The sequence below is a fragment of the Cladophialophora psammophila genome (genome assembly GCF_000585535.1).
Source record: "Cladophialophora psammophila CBS 110553 chromosome Unknown aczJe-supercont1.7, whole genome shotgun sequence".
Classification (NCBI taxonomy): domain Eukaryota; kingdom Fungi; phylum Ascomycota; class Eurotiomycetes; order Chaetothyriales; family Herpotrichiellaceae; genus Cladophialophora; species Cladophialophora psammophila.
Window position 1 is genome coordinate 740,697 of NW_006912928.1, and position 15,105 is coordinate 755,801.

General features: G+C 51.0%; 4 protein-coding genes across 4 annotated transcripts; all 4 read left to right on the forward strand.

The window, feature by feature from the left end:
• Positions 1-1,383: 1,383 nt before the first annotated feature.
• A1O5_05287 (uncharacterized protein) lies at positions 1,384-4,529 on the forward strand (the record flags this gene model as incomplete). Its single annotated transcript, XM_007745888.1, has 3 exons — positions 1,384-1,428; positions 1,480-3,968; positions 4,025-4,529. The coding sequence occupies 3 exons, from the start codon at positions 1,384-1,386 to the stop codon at positions 4,527-4,529; spliced, it is 3,039 nt and encodes a 1,012-aa protein (XP_007744078.1).
• A 559-nt stretch (positions 4,530-5,088) lies between these two features.
• On the forward strand, positions 5,089-5,472 carry A1O5_05288 (uncharacterized protein; the record flags this gene model as incomplete). The annotated part of the gene is made up of 1 exon (XM_007745889.1): positions 5,089-5,472. The coding sequence occupies one exon, from the start codon at positions 5,089-5,091 to the stop codon at positions 5,470-5,472; it is 384 nt and encodes a 127-aa protein (XP_007744079.1).
• A 1,657-nt stretch (positions 5,473-7,129) lies between these two features.
• A1O5_05289 (uncharacterized protein) lies at positions 7,130-7,873 on the forward strand (the record flags this gene model as incomplete). The annotated part of the gene is made up of 1 exon (XM_007745890.1): positions 7,130-7,873. One exon carries the CDS (start codon positions 7,130-7,132, stop codon positions 7,871-7,873), a length of 744 nt encoding a protein of 247 aa, XP_007744080.1.
• A 2,214-nt stretch (positions 7,874-10,087) lies between these two features.
• A1O5_05290 (Ca2+-transporting ATPase) lies at positions 10,088-14,489 on the forward strand (the record flags this gene model as incomplete). Its single annotated transcript, XM_007745891.1, has 3 exons — positions 10,088-13,099; positions 13,152-13,534; positions 13,592-14,489. 3 exons carry the CDS (start codon positions 10,088-10,090, stop codon positions 14,487-14,489), a joined length of 4,293 nt encoding a protein of 1,430 aa, XP_007744081.1.
• Between the last annotated feature and the right edge of the window lie 616 nt (positions 14,490-15,105).

The window sequence follows — 15,105 nt, forward strand, 5'->3', positions numbered from 1 at the left end:
CAAAGGAGGCCAAAGACTCAAGCAGTTGCACCAAAAGCGAGAGATATCATGCCAATTAGTTCAATCCAAAGCTGCCGAAAGACCACGTTCGTCTCTGGCCTTTGGTCACTTGCACAAAATGTCCACCTGTGTCTGTAGCATAATTTAAGGTCACCAACCATAGACCTTGTACTCGGTATCTGAGCAAGCTGAGATCGAAGGGGATGATGGCGTGAATTGTGGCCACCCTATGACGCACGTCGGTTACAAGGAAATGTTCGCCTACCGAAATCTCTCTTGCCATACATGATATGTAGGCAGGACCACCACGACTATTTTCCCTGGCATCGCTCGCTCACTTTTTGTATTGTCAACCGGCTTGCGATCCTTCAATTTGCATCTTTCAGATCCACCGCCGAATCGTTGACGAGGACAACATAATGGTGAATCCAGCCATGCAAAGTCAAGTTCTCATCCGGTGCAACGCTTACCATCAACCAGGGCCGCCTCGAAGACGATTTAAAGACAGACCCTCCCTGTCATCCCAGAGCGGTGAGTACTCCGTATGTCTTCTTGACATCCAGGGCTTCAGTTATCGCTGATGCCGTTTCTACTCAGTGTGCAATCCAAGGTGCGTGTCACATCGACGAGTCACTGGTAACATGTGCGAAGAGTAACACCCGACTTCAACCAGATTGCCTGCAAAAAAACAACTACAAAGAGGAAAAATGCCAATCAGCAATAGATGCCTTGTACGAATGTTGCAATGCTTTCTATAAGGACAAAGGAGACGATGCCAGTACAACCTCGTGTCCCAAACCCAAGCTGCTGAGGCGGAAGATGGAGCAGCGAGGCCAAAAGTGAAGCTTGAACATCCACTCGGCACGCGAGTCTCTTGGTATAGAGTACATATGTACATAATCCTCGCCAACTTTCAGGATATCGCTGGAGGCCATAGTAAAGTATATGTAGAAAGTATATGTAGCAACTCGATTTTTTCTTTCTGAACCATCAGTCCCATTTGGAGGTCTGGTCAGCTGAATAGCGAATGCCGAAACATACTCTGAGGCAATCGTGAGCACGCAAGAGATCCCGTAGGATCTGAACAAACATCGAATGAGAAAGGGTCTGTTCCGAGACTCTAATGACTACCTGGTTGACATTAGTAGAAGAAAAGGAGAGGAAAGAGGAGAAAAAAAAAAGAAATTTCGAAGCGCCAGTTTTCAGACATTCATCAATAGCCTATTTGGGTTTAGCTTCTCGAGTACACTGCCGCGTCGCGTGTAAAGCGCAAAGACAGGCATGTAAATTCAAAAGAGGTTGCAGCTCCCGGCACAACACCGTCCTCTTGCGATTCCTTTCATTTTAACAGTTCTTATAAGCAGCTCCCATCGACGCGCAGAGATGGCCCCTATTACGAGATCTTCTGTCCATGGAAGGCAGTCCCAGGTACGTCAACCACGCAGCTGCCACAGCGCAGGTACTGACCCCAATGACCAGTTGGACAACCGCAGGATCGTCGAAGAGTCCCATATGCCTGACGAAGACCAAGAGATGGCCGGCCAAGACGAAGAAATGTCTGTTCACGAAGGTGCGACGAACCAAAATAATTTTCTTCTCACTCAGCAAGATGTCACGAACTCTACCACGCTCGAGACGCAGCCAGGATCCAACATGCTGATCGACACCCTAGATGCGCAGTCACCCTTCAGATCCTCTGCGCAGGAGATGCTTCGCCCTCTTCAAGACACTGCCGATCGAGTGAGCAGGCAAGTCGAGGAGTTTGCAAAGGCTCTAGACAGATTTGTGTCTACCCGAGAGCCCACCGATGAGTCTCTCTGGGAGGATGCCTTGGTCCTGTTAGAGCGTTACAGCAAGATTGCGGACATTCAAAAATCAAGGACAACTACGGAGGAGTCTGCGGGAGAACTGGAAAAGACGCAGCTCGAATCCGATTTGTGGATTTTGGTCAGGAACCTGCTCTACTGCAATTCTCCGCCCTCCCTCAATGATGCCCAGATTGCCCGAGAATCGAGGTTGGGTGGTCTGCATCGCTACTCAAGCAATGTTGAAATCTGGACTGCATTCCTCGACTCCGATGCCGCTGCACAGGAGTATGAAACCATCCTGGCGTGGCTGCAAGAGAGGGCTTCCGAGACATCACCTCCTATTGAAGACTGCACGCGCAGTCTAGCTGAGAAGTCGGAACGTGGAGATGGCATTTGGAGCGCCGGACCTATTTTCACACAGGCCGCCATCAAGCAGCAGAAGCGGACCCGAGTTTGGTCACTACCGTTGGAACCTTCAAATCCTGGACTGAACCGGACCCACGTTCGCAAAGGCGACCAGAAACCCCTTGTCGCTCAGCTGGATCCTGATGCGCCAACTAGAGAGTCGGCTGTACTTCAAGAACAAGATGAATTCCACGAGCAGGCCGCCTGGCAAACATACTGGGAAATGCTGCGCAGGGGATACAACAATAGCCAGATTCAGCCATGGTTCGCAGAACGGAAAGAAGTCTGGCGGTATGCAACCATTTGTAGCTGTGGTCCACATGCTGAACAAATGGAGAATTCACCCTGGTTGCGCATTCTGAATTTGGCCTCAAATTCCGAATGGTTGAAGCGTTGCGAGGTACTGGCTCAAAATCCAGCTATCCAAGACCAGTTTCAGAAAGCCGTATACGGTATACTTTGCGGTGATGTTGGGGCTTCCAAATCTGCAACTAGGACGATTGATGATAGTCTGTTCTCTATTTTCAATTCCCTTCTTATCCAGAGATACCAGCACTATCTTCAAGCCTACAGAAAGAGGCTGACAGGTACGGCCACCACTGAATACCGACCCCAGCCACCTTCCACCGCCGAAGTCCAGCAGTATGTCGCCCTTGCTCGGACAAATCCAACTACGAAGGACGAATCTCAAGAACCGCACAAGTTGATGGAACTGGCCATTGTCTCAAAAGACTTCGACAACTTCTTTGTGAACATGGGCAGGGCTGCTGCTCGCATCGCACATACCACAGGTCAGGGATCCCACCTCATGACTAGAAGCGAAACCGAGAGTAGTGAAGTCGCCAAGCTGAATGCTCAGGACCAAGACTGTGTCCGGATGGTTGCCCATCTTCAGTTGCTGTTACGGTCTCTGGGCTTGTTGCGATCTTCATACGACGAACACGAATACGAACTTGAAAACAACATTGCAGCTTACATCGGACTGTTAGAAAATTGGGGCAAGTGGCTTCTCATTCCTCTTTATGCGTCTAAGCTGTCCAAGAAGAGAAGTTACCACGTCCTGGGGGCCATCTTGATCAATGTCACAGATCGGCGTGAAAGAGATTTGCAAGTAAAGCTGATGAAGCAATACAAGATCAACGTGTCAGAAGTCACCTACGGCATTTTCTCTCTTGCCAATTACTCGGACCTCCAGGAACTTCGAAGGTATAAACATGGTCCGATACCTGCCAAAATCACTCTCTTGGGCGGTTCAGGCAAGTTGGCACAGTACAAAATTCGACCTAGCTTGATGACAGGCGAGGTGACTGAGGCAGACGAGAAGGCGGTCAGGAGCGTTGAGTGGATCCGGTACGTTGATGCTGAAAACTGGGGTGCAGCTGCCTGGTCTGTTGCGGTACTCTACAAAGTTTTCTTGATCGAAGGGAAATTTATCGCCATGCGTCAACTGCTTGACCGCGTTCGTCTCTCGGAGATGTCACTTGCTGCCGTGGGGATGAACCTGTATTTCGCCGACGCAGATCCACCGATAAACACCGTTGAAAGCGAGGCAGAGATGGATGAAGATCGTGTGACTCCCATGAGCAGCCCGACTAGGAGGAGAAAGGCAGCTAACTCAGACCATCCTTTGTTGAGGGCTGGGACTGATCGGCAAACGTTGGCGTTAAAATCACTGATTTGGAAACAACTGGAACAACTTGTGGCTGCCATTGATGCTTTGGACATCTTCCAAGAGGTAGCAGACGGTCTCGAACAGTGGGTAGCCCCTTTTCTCCGAATTCTTGCCGACTGAAGCTGACAGAATAATACAGACACCGAACAAACCCCTCGGTTGCGCGAAACTACAAGCGCGACTTGAAGCGGGCTCTGGAGCAACTTCGACAGGACATGCTCCCACTATTTGACAATGACTTTCTTTGCCTGCCTCAAGATGATATGGAAGCCGTGGTCCTGAACGATATACGCAACCACTACATCCCCGAATGTATCCTCGCCTACAACAGTGCTTTGTGGTTTGCAGGCCACTTCTCTTCTCGTGCTTGGCTTGTTGAATGCATGACCTTAGCCCAAGTGGTTGCGGAGACTCCCATGCTAACCAACGCCTTTGTGGAAAGTGGAAGAATGAAGGAACTAGTTCGGGCGTTTGCGGTTGACAGCCAAGCGCTCCTGCAAGCAACAGAGCAAGGTGCTTCTGGTGGTGCCGGGGTAAGTGCCAGTCGAGCGAAAAAGATCAAGACGGATAAAGGGAATGCGGATATCTGGAAGGTGTCGTGGAAGGAAGAGACTGGACCATTGGATCTGGACGCGATGGACTAAAACACACTACGATATGAGTGTATTACCACTCTGGTGTGAGTGCCATAAAGAAGAGAGAACTTATGGCAGGGAGAATATGTTCTATGGTGAAGACAACAAAAGCTTAGTTGCGAAGCACAGTGGGATATCTCCCTTCTGACCATCTACTTGATGAGTGTAACCTGCGAAGCTCACTCCTTCGTCGCGATTTGGCTTTGTTAGAATATTTTCGTTCCGCCTCCTTTCGATCTGGTCATGGTCAGAGGCTGATCAATTTAAATACTCAACTTGTTGTCTGACAATGTCAGAAGACTTTGAAGAGTTCACTTGAACAAGATGACGTTGCTGGACAAGGCTGAAGCGAAATTAGATCTTCCCCTTTCACGCGACTGCTGATCGCGCCGTCTATTCCCAAGCAGGACCATCACAACACACGACACGCCAGCTTCATCGACTGGGGTTTACGTTCCCGTCCAGCGTCGTCCCTCCACTACGGACCAATCTGGGCTTTGTATACGCCTCCCCGGCGAGGCTTTAGCGGGAGAGAAGAAAAGTCGAAACCTCATCACGGTCGCCAGCCATGTCTATCAAGACTGAAGATCCTGGCACTCGCAAGAAGATAGAGGAGATCGTCTCATCTGAATCCGAATCCGACGGCCCAGACGACTCTGCATCCATGACCAGCAACGCATCGACTTCGACGCACACGTTGGAGGAGGCGATCAATTCGGCTAGCGCGATGCGTCTCAGGACGGTCCTCCTCCAGATGTGCCACGAGAACGCCGTGTGCAGATACCTGGCCGGCAAGGCGCTTATGGTTCCGGCGCCAAACGCCGAACCGGACCCGAAAACAGGCATGAAGCGCCTCCGCAAGGCGTACGAGATGTGTTGCCAGTGCGGCAAGGAGTATGAGGTCGAGGAGAACGAGAAGGTCAAGGGACTCATGCGTGTATCATCCTGGTAAATAATAAGCCCCTTCCCTTCTTTCCGTCCCTCAATTCTTCCTTTGCCTCCCAGAAACTTGAATATCAAGACAAACACCAGGTGCAAGGTGGTCGTCCAAGTCTTATTGTTAACATTACCCTTCTCACGGGCTATATTAACCTGGGAGAAAAATTAACAAATTGGTGCAGGGTACAAAGAGGCGAATTGCAACTTGGACTTCTGGGATGACCATGACCCGGACTGTCATGGTGATCCAGACTCCTTTGTCGACGACCCTGATTATCAGGAGGGGTTCATCTGGGACTGTTGCGACGAAGACGGCAACGCCGAGGGATGCCAAACGTCAAGACACCGGCCGACGAGGAGTGTCCGGGCGAAGTATTGAGTGCGATGATCCTTTGCACATGAATGTTTAGGATGGCCCTTCCCCTTGCCTTACCTTGCGAAGGCTTGCTTTGGCAGAGGCTGGTCCGTGGGCACGGGGGTATGGTGGGCATTTGTCATGTTAATAGCATTCTTGAAATGTCAAACATAATAACATCGGGTTGTTCTGGGAAGCAAAACAACATGCCTTGTAGCCTTGATTACTTACCCCCATGCCATACGACTTGCAATTGTCTTTCCTAGGCAAACGTGTCTGAACCTCATCCCGTCTGCAAACTGTTGATCCTGAACCTCTGAAAAAGAAAAACGCCCGAGTGGCAGATGCGCCCTATGTAACTTGAGTCTCCACTGTCAAAGTCGAGCGAATGGTTCTGGGTGGTAGAGATTGCGCCAGCAGGCTCCAGGGGTTTCAGAGTGCTCGATCAAAGTAATTCGAGTTTCCCTGGAATAACTCGCAAGCAGGTGCGAAAGGCTCACGGGTTGAGAATCAGGCCCAGACCCGGCGAGTTCAGTGTTTCTTTGAAGCAAGCACAAGAGACGCCCTTTTCTTTTCCGCGGAGGTCCAAAAAAAAAAGGCAACCTCGTGGAGTCTGGGGACTCGTAGATGACAGGGCGTGGCGTCTGTTAACAGTGAGGACAGACAAGAAGATCAACCGGACTCCATGAGCCAGCCCTGCCCTCGACGACCGTCAATATTTGGCTACCAAGGTTCCAATAAGCGGACCAATAGATCTTTTGACTCGGCATTGCAGGTAGGCGTCATGCTGGTTGTGCACATGGCCGATTACCTGCCTGGTTGGAGCGGATGTGGTAGTGCTCCGGTCTAATCAAAACGTCGAGTTCTTTTCGGAATATTGCCTTTTCCTTCCAAGCGTGGCCGGCATCCAAAGCCTGAAAATGGGAGTTGTTCATGACTCAAAGCGGCCGAACGAGGTAGCAGAGAGTCAAACACAGGGCGGGAGGCGGGACATCGCGGAGAAAGAAACGAGAGTTTGTTAGTAAGATTTTATCATGGTGTTGTAATGCCATCATGTCCGGATGGCTGTGAACAAGACACACTGCTGGCGAACGAGTATAAAATCTACCAGTGGGCATGTCACGCAGTCCTCGAAGCGACCCTGATTCAAAGGCAGCCCACTGTTCTAGACTGTCTTAATACTACACGCGGCCTGATCAGGACTGTTCACCCCGATATCCACCCCCCGAAACTATACAGCACAGCCTTGTCATCTGCGCAGTCTACCCGATAATCACCACTGGCCCGCTTCAACTGTCAAGATCTTGCCAGCACAATGTCTGACAGTGATAAGACCTATGGTTTCACGGCCCTTCCGGCCGATCAGTCGCAAGACAAGCCCAGAACAGCCAGCCCGGAGGCCATGGCCATCTCATCGCTTCAGCCTCCAAACACGCCGCTTGCCACACGCATCGACGGGTACGTCAAGTCCAAGCTCGATGCTGACACCTACCGCCACAGTCTACGCGTGTACAGCTACGGCTGCGCCATAGCAAGGCAGTGTTTTCCGGAGTTTGAGCTCACGCCAGGCTCCAAACTGGACGAAACTTGGTTCTTGACCGCCATGCTGCATGATATTGGCACCTGCGACGAGTTCATGACGAGTACTCGCCTCAGCTATGAGTTCTTCGCCGGCATCCATGCATTTGATCTCCTGCAGAGTCCAAAGGTAGCGGGAGGAGACGATGTTGCCCCTCGAGAACAGGCGGAAAGTGTTGCGGAGGCTATCATCAGACACCAGGACATCCAGGAAAAAGGCAAAGTGACTCTCGTTACCAGATTGATCCACTGGGGAACATTGCTGGACAACATTGGGGTCGCGAAGGAGTTGGTACACCCAGACACTATCGAGAACGTGGTGCGAGAGTACCCTCGCGCAGGATGGAATAGGTGTTTCAAGAGAACGGTTGAGAAGGAAAAGAGGTACAAGCCGTATGCCATGGTTAGCCGGATTGGTGGATTTGAAGAGCTAATCGCCAGAAATGGAGCTCCTGGCGAATTGATGGCCAAATATGACTGAACCTATGATATCTGAACATGACTACGCGAGTTGGCATTGACAAGACCATTTCAAATGATGGAGATATTTGGAAAATGTCGTGTTCTTTGATCTCTTCCGGCCGTGAGTCAAGTTTGACGAAACGTGGAGGGTCGTGATGGGTAAAAGAAGGGACAAAATGATGCCTGACCACCAGAATCCGTCAAGAGCACCCAGCCAATCGCTATATCAGTGTGTCGGCGAGTCAAGAAGGCAACATGATCAGAGCAGTCTCTGCTTCCCCGACGACGTCCATTTCCCGACGGTTGCCTCACTTTCAAATTCACCTGTATGGTCTGAGTTGTCTGCTCCAGACATGAGACGATACCCCATCAAAGGGGATAGAGAAAGATCAAGGTGTGAGAACTAGATTGGGCCTTTCCAGGTCCCATCATCGCCCAGATTGATAGCGCTTTCTTGGATGTTGAAGGCCAAGCCTAGTAGTTTCATCAACAATCCTTTGCCAATTCTGGCGCAAATTTCGGGACGGCGAGTGGCTTCTTAGGACAAGAGCCACGTGTGAGGCCTTGCGAGGGAGAATGGCCACCGAGAAGAAGAAAAGAACAAGAGGGTATGCAACGAGTCGGCGTTATTTGGCATGCATCTCGCATTGCTCTTGTTTCAAAAACGGAGATATCAGAAACCTGCCACTTCAACTCAGCCACTCTTTTTTGCTCCGTATTGTGCCTAATACTCCGTAGCCTGCGCATCCCTCGCGCAGCGCGAATACTCAAATCATCCTTTATATGGGGGTTGCGTGAGAAGTGGAGGCTAGTTGAGGCGAACCAAATTTGACGGAAGGTGATAGGGAGATCAGATAAGGAGGATTTTCATCGTCCGCCAGGCGTAGCCTGTAGTCTCGTTCCCCGAAAGCAATACCTGCTTCCTTACGCCGAGCTGCGAGCGACCAAGGGGGCTGCCTGATGGAGAAGTTTTAGCACAGTGGCAGTGCAAAGCCCTGACCACCCATTCCAAGATGCGATTGGAGAATACCCTCCTACCTGCAGAGGGCGCGAGAGGAAGCGGGGACACAGATGAGGGTTTTTTCGATCCATGGCTGGAGCACGTCAGATGCATTTGCCGCCCACGGGGGCTGTTGAGGCAGGGAGAAGAAGAAGAAGTGATATCACCCCTCAGCGACGCGGGTGTGAGGGAGCAATGTTGAAGGAAGCGGTGCTTGCCTCCACCGAATCTGGATATATGTAATCAGGTACCTGACCACGGTGACAGCGGTGACAGCGGTGACAGCGGTCGGTCTGTGAATCTCCGGTGAGAGAAGAGGACTGAGCCACTGGAAGCCCAAGGATTTTCGCCTGCAAGAAGCTTGGCGCCCTTGCGGTAGTGCCCAGGCTGCGCAGGTGGCAGGATGCCCGCATTTTAGAGCCCGGATTAGTGGTGGGCTTGGTGGTTTAGGGGCCTCGGGGCCTTGTTTAAGTGGCCTAGTGGCCTGGTGGCCTGGCTCCGACCTGGGGCCTGGACCGTTGTCAAGATTCCATCACTGAATCTCCATCCAGACATGGTGATCCCGGAGTGTTTGTCCACAACCTTCACGTATTTCTCCCAATTCATTGATGGTCCTGCTGCAGTCTTTACACCCTTTCCTTTGTACATACTCGCCTTCTTAACGTTACCCGCTTTCTTCACTTTCATCCTCCCTTTTTTTCTTCTATAGACCTCCCTGTTTGATCGTGAGCCTGTGAGCCTGATCCGCCCATCCTCCCCTTGTTGTTCCCTTCGCCTGCCAACTGTACATTATCCCGCATCCGCCTCAGCCTACCCATGGTAGCCTCTGTTCCCTAGCCAGCGCGGAAGCTACGAACCTCTCTTTCTCGGACGGGTCGGACTGGAGCATCATTTGCGGCATTGGGACCGAGGAGTCCGTGGTTTGAGCGTGACTTTTGTTAATTCACCAATCTGTACGTGCATTGCCTTGCCACCTCACGTCTTGTCTCTCTTACCATGAAACCATTCTCACTGCTTCGGTATACCCAGTTCATGTTCAGATAATTCCAACAGCCTACATAATATCGTCATCTATTTCTTCTGCAGGCCGGACTTATTCGCCTCTTCACAACTGGGTGCCGCATCTGGAATTGGCCGCGTTGGAAACTCGCGGCTCCTAAAAGACACTGAGGAGTTGGGTAGATTGCATGCATACTCCTCCTCCAAAGTGGCTCATATACCTCACGCCCTACCATGTCTTCACCCGATGGGCATGACCCAGAATCGCCAAAAGCAGTCCAGCAGCGACCCCGTGCTCCTACAATTAGTATAGACGATTCCGCCGTCAATCCATCCCCCTCCGAGGAACCTCCCAGTGCAGTTTCTGATAAACCTAGTCCTTTACCCCGAATACAAACGTCTGGACTCGATTCTGGGCCTACGCTATCCTCCCCGTTGTCGGTATCCCCAACCGATGTTCGACCACCCTCTGACACGCGCGAGTCGCGCCCAACCTCTCCTCATAATGTTTCCTCTCCCAGACCCCAGTTTCTCGATGGATCTGCCCACAACTTTCTTGCTGTCCCTGGCTCAAGAGCGAGGGCGACATCAATGGAGTCTCAAAATTCAGCGTCGACTTCCGAATTCGGCGGAGAAACACAAATTGCTTCGACGATTTCCGGAACAGACGATTTACGCAAGAATTCGTTGGCCAATAACGATGATGTGATGAACGATGAAGATGCACTGAGGCCAGATCCCGGGATGGAGGCGGATTTTGTGGTGGAAGACAACAAGTTCGCGTTTAGCCCCGGACAGCTGAATAAAATGATCAACCCTAAAAACCTAGCAGCGTTTCACGCTCTTGGAGGCCTGAGAGGTCTGGAGAAGGGTCTGCGAACTGACCGCAACAGCGGTCTCAGTGTAGACGAAGTTGGTTTGAGTGGCACAGTCGGCTTTCAAGAAGCGGTTCAGGCAGGCGCCGAAGCCGAGCAACGCTACGGCACTGTGAAGAGGACAACTACCTCCAACTCGATAACAGCGCCAGCCAAGATTTCCGAAAATTCTTTTGCGGATCGCAAGCGCATTTTCAAGGACAATCGGCTTCCGGAAAAGAAGGCCAAAACTTTCTGGCAGCTTGCCTGGATTGCCTACAACGATAAAGTGCTGATTTTACTGTCTGTCGCTGCTGTCATCTCACTGGCGCTTGGTATTTACCAGACTGTCAATCCTGTGCCCTCTGAGAAGCACGAAGCTCGGGTCGAGTGGGTCGAAGGTGTGGCAATCATGGTCGCCATTTTCGTCGTAACTTTCGTGGGCGCACTGAACGACTATCAGAAGGAGCGTCAATTCATCAAACTGAACCGCAAAAAGGAAGAACGATTCGTGAAAGTCATTCGATCCGGGAAGTCTCAAGAAATTTCAGTTTATGATGTGTTGGTTGGGGATGTGATGCATCTCGAGCCAGGCGATCTGATCCCGGTGGACGGTGTCTTTATTGAGGGTCACAACGTGCGATGCGATGAGTCCTCGGCCACCGGCGAATCTGACATTATCCGCAAAACGCCTGCGGACGAGGTCTATCACGCGATCGAGACCCATCAGAATTTGAAGAAGATGGACCCGTTCATTCTGTCCGGTGGTAAGGTCGCCGAGGGCGTCGGCACGTTCCTCGTCACTGCAACCGGTGTCAATTCCAGCTATGGCAAGACATTGATGTCCCTACAGGACGAGACTCAGACAACGCCTCTCCAAATGAAACTCAATGTTCTCGCCGAGTATATTGCAAAGCTTGGTTTGGCTGCCGGTCTCTTGCTCTTTGTGGTGCTTTTTATCAAGTTTCTGGCAGAACTCAAAAATATCCAAGGAGGTGCTCAGACCAAAGGCCAACGGTTTCTTCAAATCTTCATCGTTGCGGTCACCATCATTGTGGTTGCGGTGCCAGAAGGTTTACCTTTGGCTGTCACACTCGCCCTTGCATTTGCGACGACGAGGATGCTAAAGGACAACAACTTGGTGAGACTCCTGCGCGCTTGTGAGACCATGGGCAATGCTACTACTGTGTGCTCTGACAAGACTGGAACATTGACACAAAATAAAATGACGGTTGTCGCGGGTACATTGTCTACCGCTTCTAGATTCGGCGATAAACAACAGCCCATCAACTCTACGGCAGAGAGTGATACAAAGGTCTCAGGTCCTATTGTGGCTGCTAATGATGTCTCCTCTACTGAGTTCTTTGCGACACTCTCTCCGGACACGAAGTCACTCCTCAAGGATTCGATTATCCTCAACACTACCGCGTTTGAGGGTGAAGAAGAAGGCAAGAAGGTGTTTATCGGATCCAAGACCGAAACAGCTCTGCTTACATTCATTGTCGATCATCTTCCAGTCGAATCAATTGGTGAAGAACGCGCGAACGCTGATGTTATTCAAATGGTTCCCTTCGACTCTGGCCGCAAATGTATGGCTGTCGTCATCAAACTACCAAATGGCAAATATCGTATGATGGTGAAAGGAGCTTCTGAAATCCTCATATCTAAATGCACTAGAATCGTCAGCGATCCGACAAAGGAGCTGGTGGATACGCCCATAACCTCGGATCAAATCGAAACATTGAACGGCATAGTCAGCAATTATGCGTCACGATCTCTGCGTACCATTGCACTTCTATATCGGGATTTCAATGAATGGCCACCGCGGGGAGCCGCTCTTGCGGACGATAAGAAACAGGCGGATTTTGATAAAGTCTTCAAAGACATGGTCTTCCTGGGGTGTGTTGGTATCCAGGACCCCCTTCGCCCAGGTGTTGAAAAGGCTGTTCGCGACTGTCAAGTTGCCGGTGTGTTTGTGCGCATGGTGACGGGTGATAACATTATGACCGCCAAGGCGATTGCGACAGAATGTGGTATCTTTACACCTGGTGGTATTGCTATGGAAGGACCTGTTTTTCGAAAATTGAGCTCAAAGCAGCTGACACAGGTGATTCCACGCCTGCAAGTACTCGCAAGATCGAGTCCCGACGATAAGAAGCTGCTTGTGAGCCATCTTAAGAAGCTCGGAGAGACCGTGGCTGTTACTGGTGATGGTACCAATGATGCACCCGCGCTCAAGGCTGCAGATGTTGGCTTCTCGATGGGTATCGCAGGAACGGAGGTCGCCAAGGAAGCGTCGGCTATCATCCTCATGGACGATAACTTTGCGTCAATCGTCAAAGCCATTTCCTGGGGCAGAACTGTCAACGATGCTGTCAAGAAGTTCCTTCAGGTGAGCCTCCGCTGTCGCACTCAGTTTCTAACCTAGGCTGACAATGGCGTAGTTCCAAATTACGGTGAACATCACTGCAGTCTTTCTAACGTTCATTTCTGCGGTTGCCAATGATGAAGAAAGCTCTGTGCTGACGGCCGTACAACTTCTGTGGGTTAACTTGATTATGGACACTTTCGCAGCTCTTGCCCTTGCCACGGATCCCCCTTCACCTTCCGTGTTAAAACGACGACCGGAACCGAAATCGGCGCCATTGATTACCGTCACTATGTGGAAGATGATTATTGGGCAGTCGATCTATCAGCTGGTCGTGACACTGATCTTGTACTTTGCTGGAAACAGTATCCTGTCCTATCAAACACAACATGAAAAAGACCGACTTCAGAGCACTATCTTCAATACGTTTGTATGGATGCAGATTTTCAACCAGTACAAGTGAGTGGATTTATTTCCGGCGATATTTGGTGAGCGGCAGACGCTAACGATCTTCAGTTCGCGGCGATTGGATAACCAGTTCAATATTTTCGAAGGAATCCTTCGCAATTACTGGTTCATTGGGATTCAGTTCGTCATCATTGGAGGCCAGTGCTTGATCATGTTTGTTGGTGGACAGGCATTCTCGATCAATCAAATCAACGGGGCACAATGGGGATACTCCATTGTTCTGGGCGCACTTTCCATGCCGGTGGCAGTAATCATCCGATTGATACCCGACGAACTGTTTGCGAGACTGATACCCCATCTTCCGCGGAGAAAGAAACGTGGTCCAGAATTTGTGCTCGAAGATGACGAAAAGGTGCAATGGAACCCAGCGTTGGAAGAGATTCGAGAAGAGCTGCAATTTTTGAAGAGAATCCGTGGGGGCCGGATTTCGGAGCTGGCTTACAAACTGCAGCATCCACGAGACACGTTTATGCCGCGGTCACGCAGCCCGTCTCGTTCACGATCGAACAGCGAACTACCGCAGACACCAGAAGGAGATGTCATAGTAGAGACAATGACGGGGTCCCCAGTCATACTTACCCCAGAAAAAGTAAGACGACGGGCAAGATCGAGTTCGAACTCAGTTTTCGGGCCTGCCACAGCAATGGCTGGTATCATTGCAGGAAGCGTCGCTGGAGGATGGTCGCCGATTGAGAAGCGGCCTGAAGAACTCGAGACAGTGCGTTTCACCCGAGCTCGATCTCATTCCGGCGTTGAAGGGACAAGCGGGATGGAAATCCATCCGGCAACGCCAGCAGACGACCCTGTTTTTGCCCGCTCGGCCCCCAGGGCTGGCATCCCTCCCAGCCAAGATCCTGATTTGGCTCCACACTTCGAATATGCACCGCCACATAGCCCTTCCTCGCGGTCTAAAGGCTCACATTCGCGACATGGGTCTTCTGCGTGAAATGTGGAGCAATGCTTGTTGTTGTCCACCCTCCAGCGAGGATTCTACTTCGGCTGAAGATGCCACGTATCGAGGATCGAGCCACTACCAAGTGACAGGGAAAGAGGGTACCCGACAGCTATTTATCTGCTTGGATGAATCCACACCCCCACGTTCAGAACATCGAACCGAAGATTGCATTTGTGAACAAGACCATGGATCGCCAGAGTGGAAAGTTGGGTCTGCATTACAGCGAACTCGGCGAATCCGACGAAGTTGCGGCGATTACAAGGCTGAGCGGGAAAAGGAGGCCGCAAATCTCTGCACTGTGGCATGTTCCGGATCTGACCGGACGGCCGTAAATTTGGGTTGGGGAATGGATAATCAAGGACTGGGATAGTGGGAACAAGAGGAAATCCGGGATACGAGAGCCTCGATGAAGGCTAGGCGAGATCAAGGATAAACTAGAGAGACAGAGGAGGACTGCTCCGGCCCCTGTACAACACATCCGTAGGACATGGCACTTCTCACCGCATGTCGTCTTATCAATACAATAATAGGATATGACGAGAATCCACAGCGCAGCATCGAGCACGCAGACTCTCCTTCACTAATCACTCCTTGGCACTCGGATGTA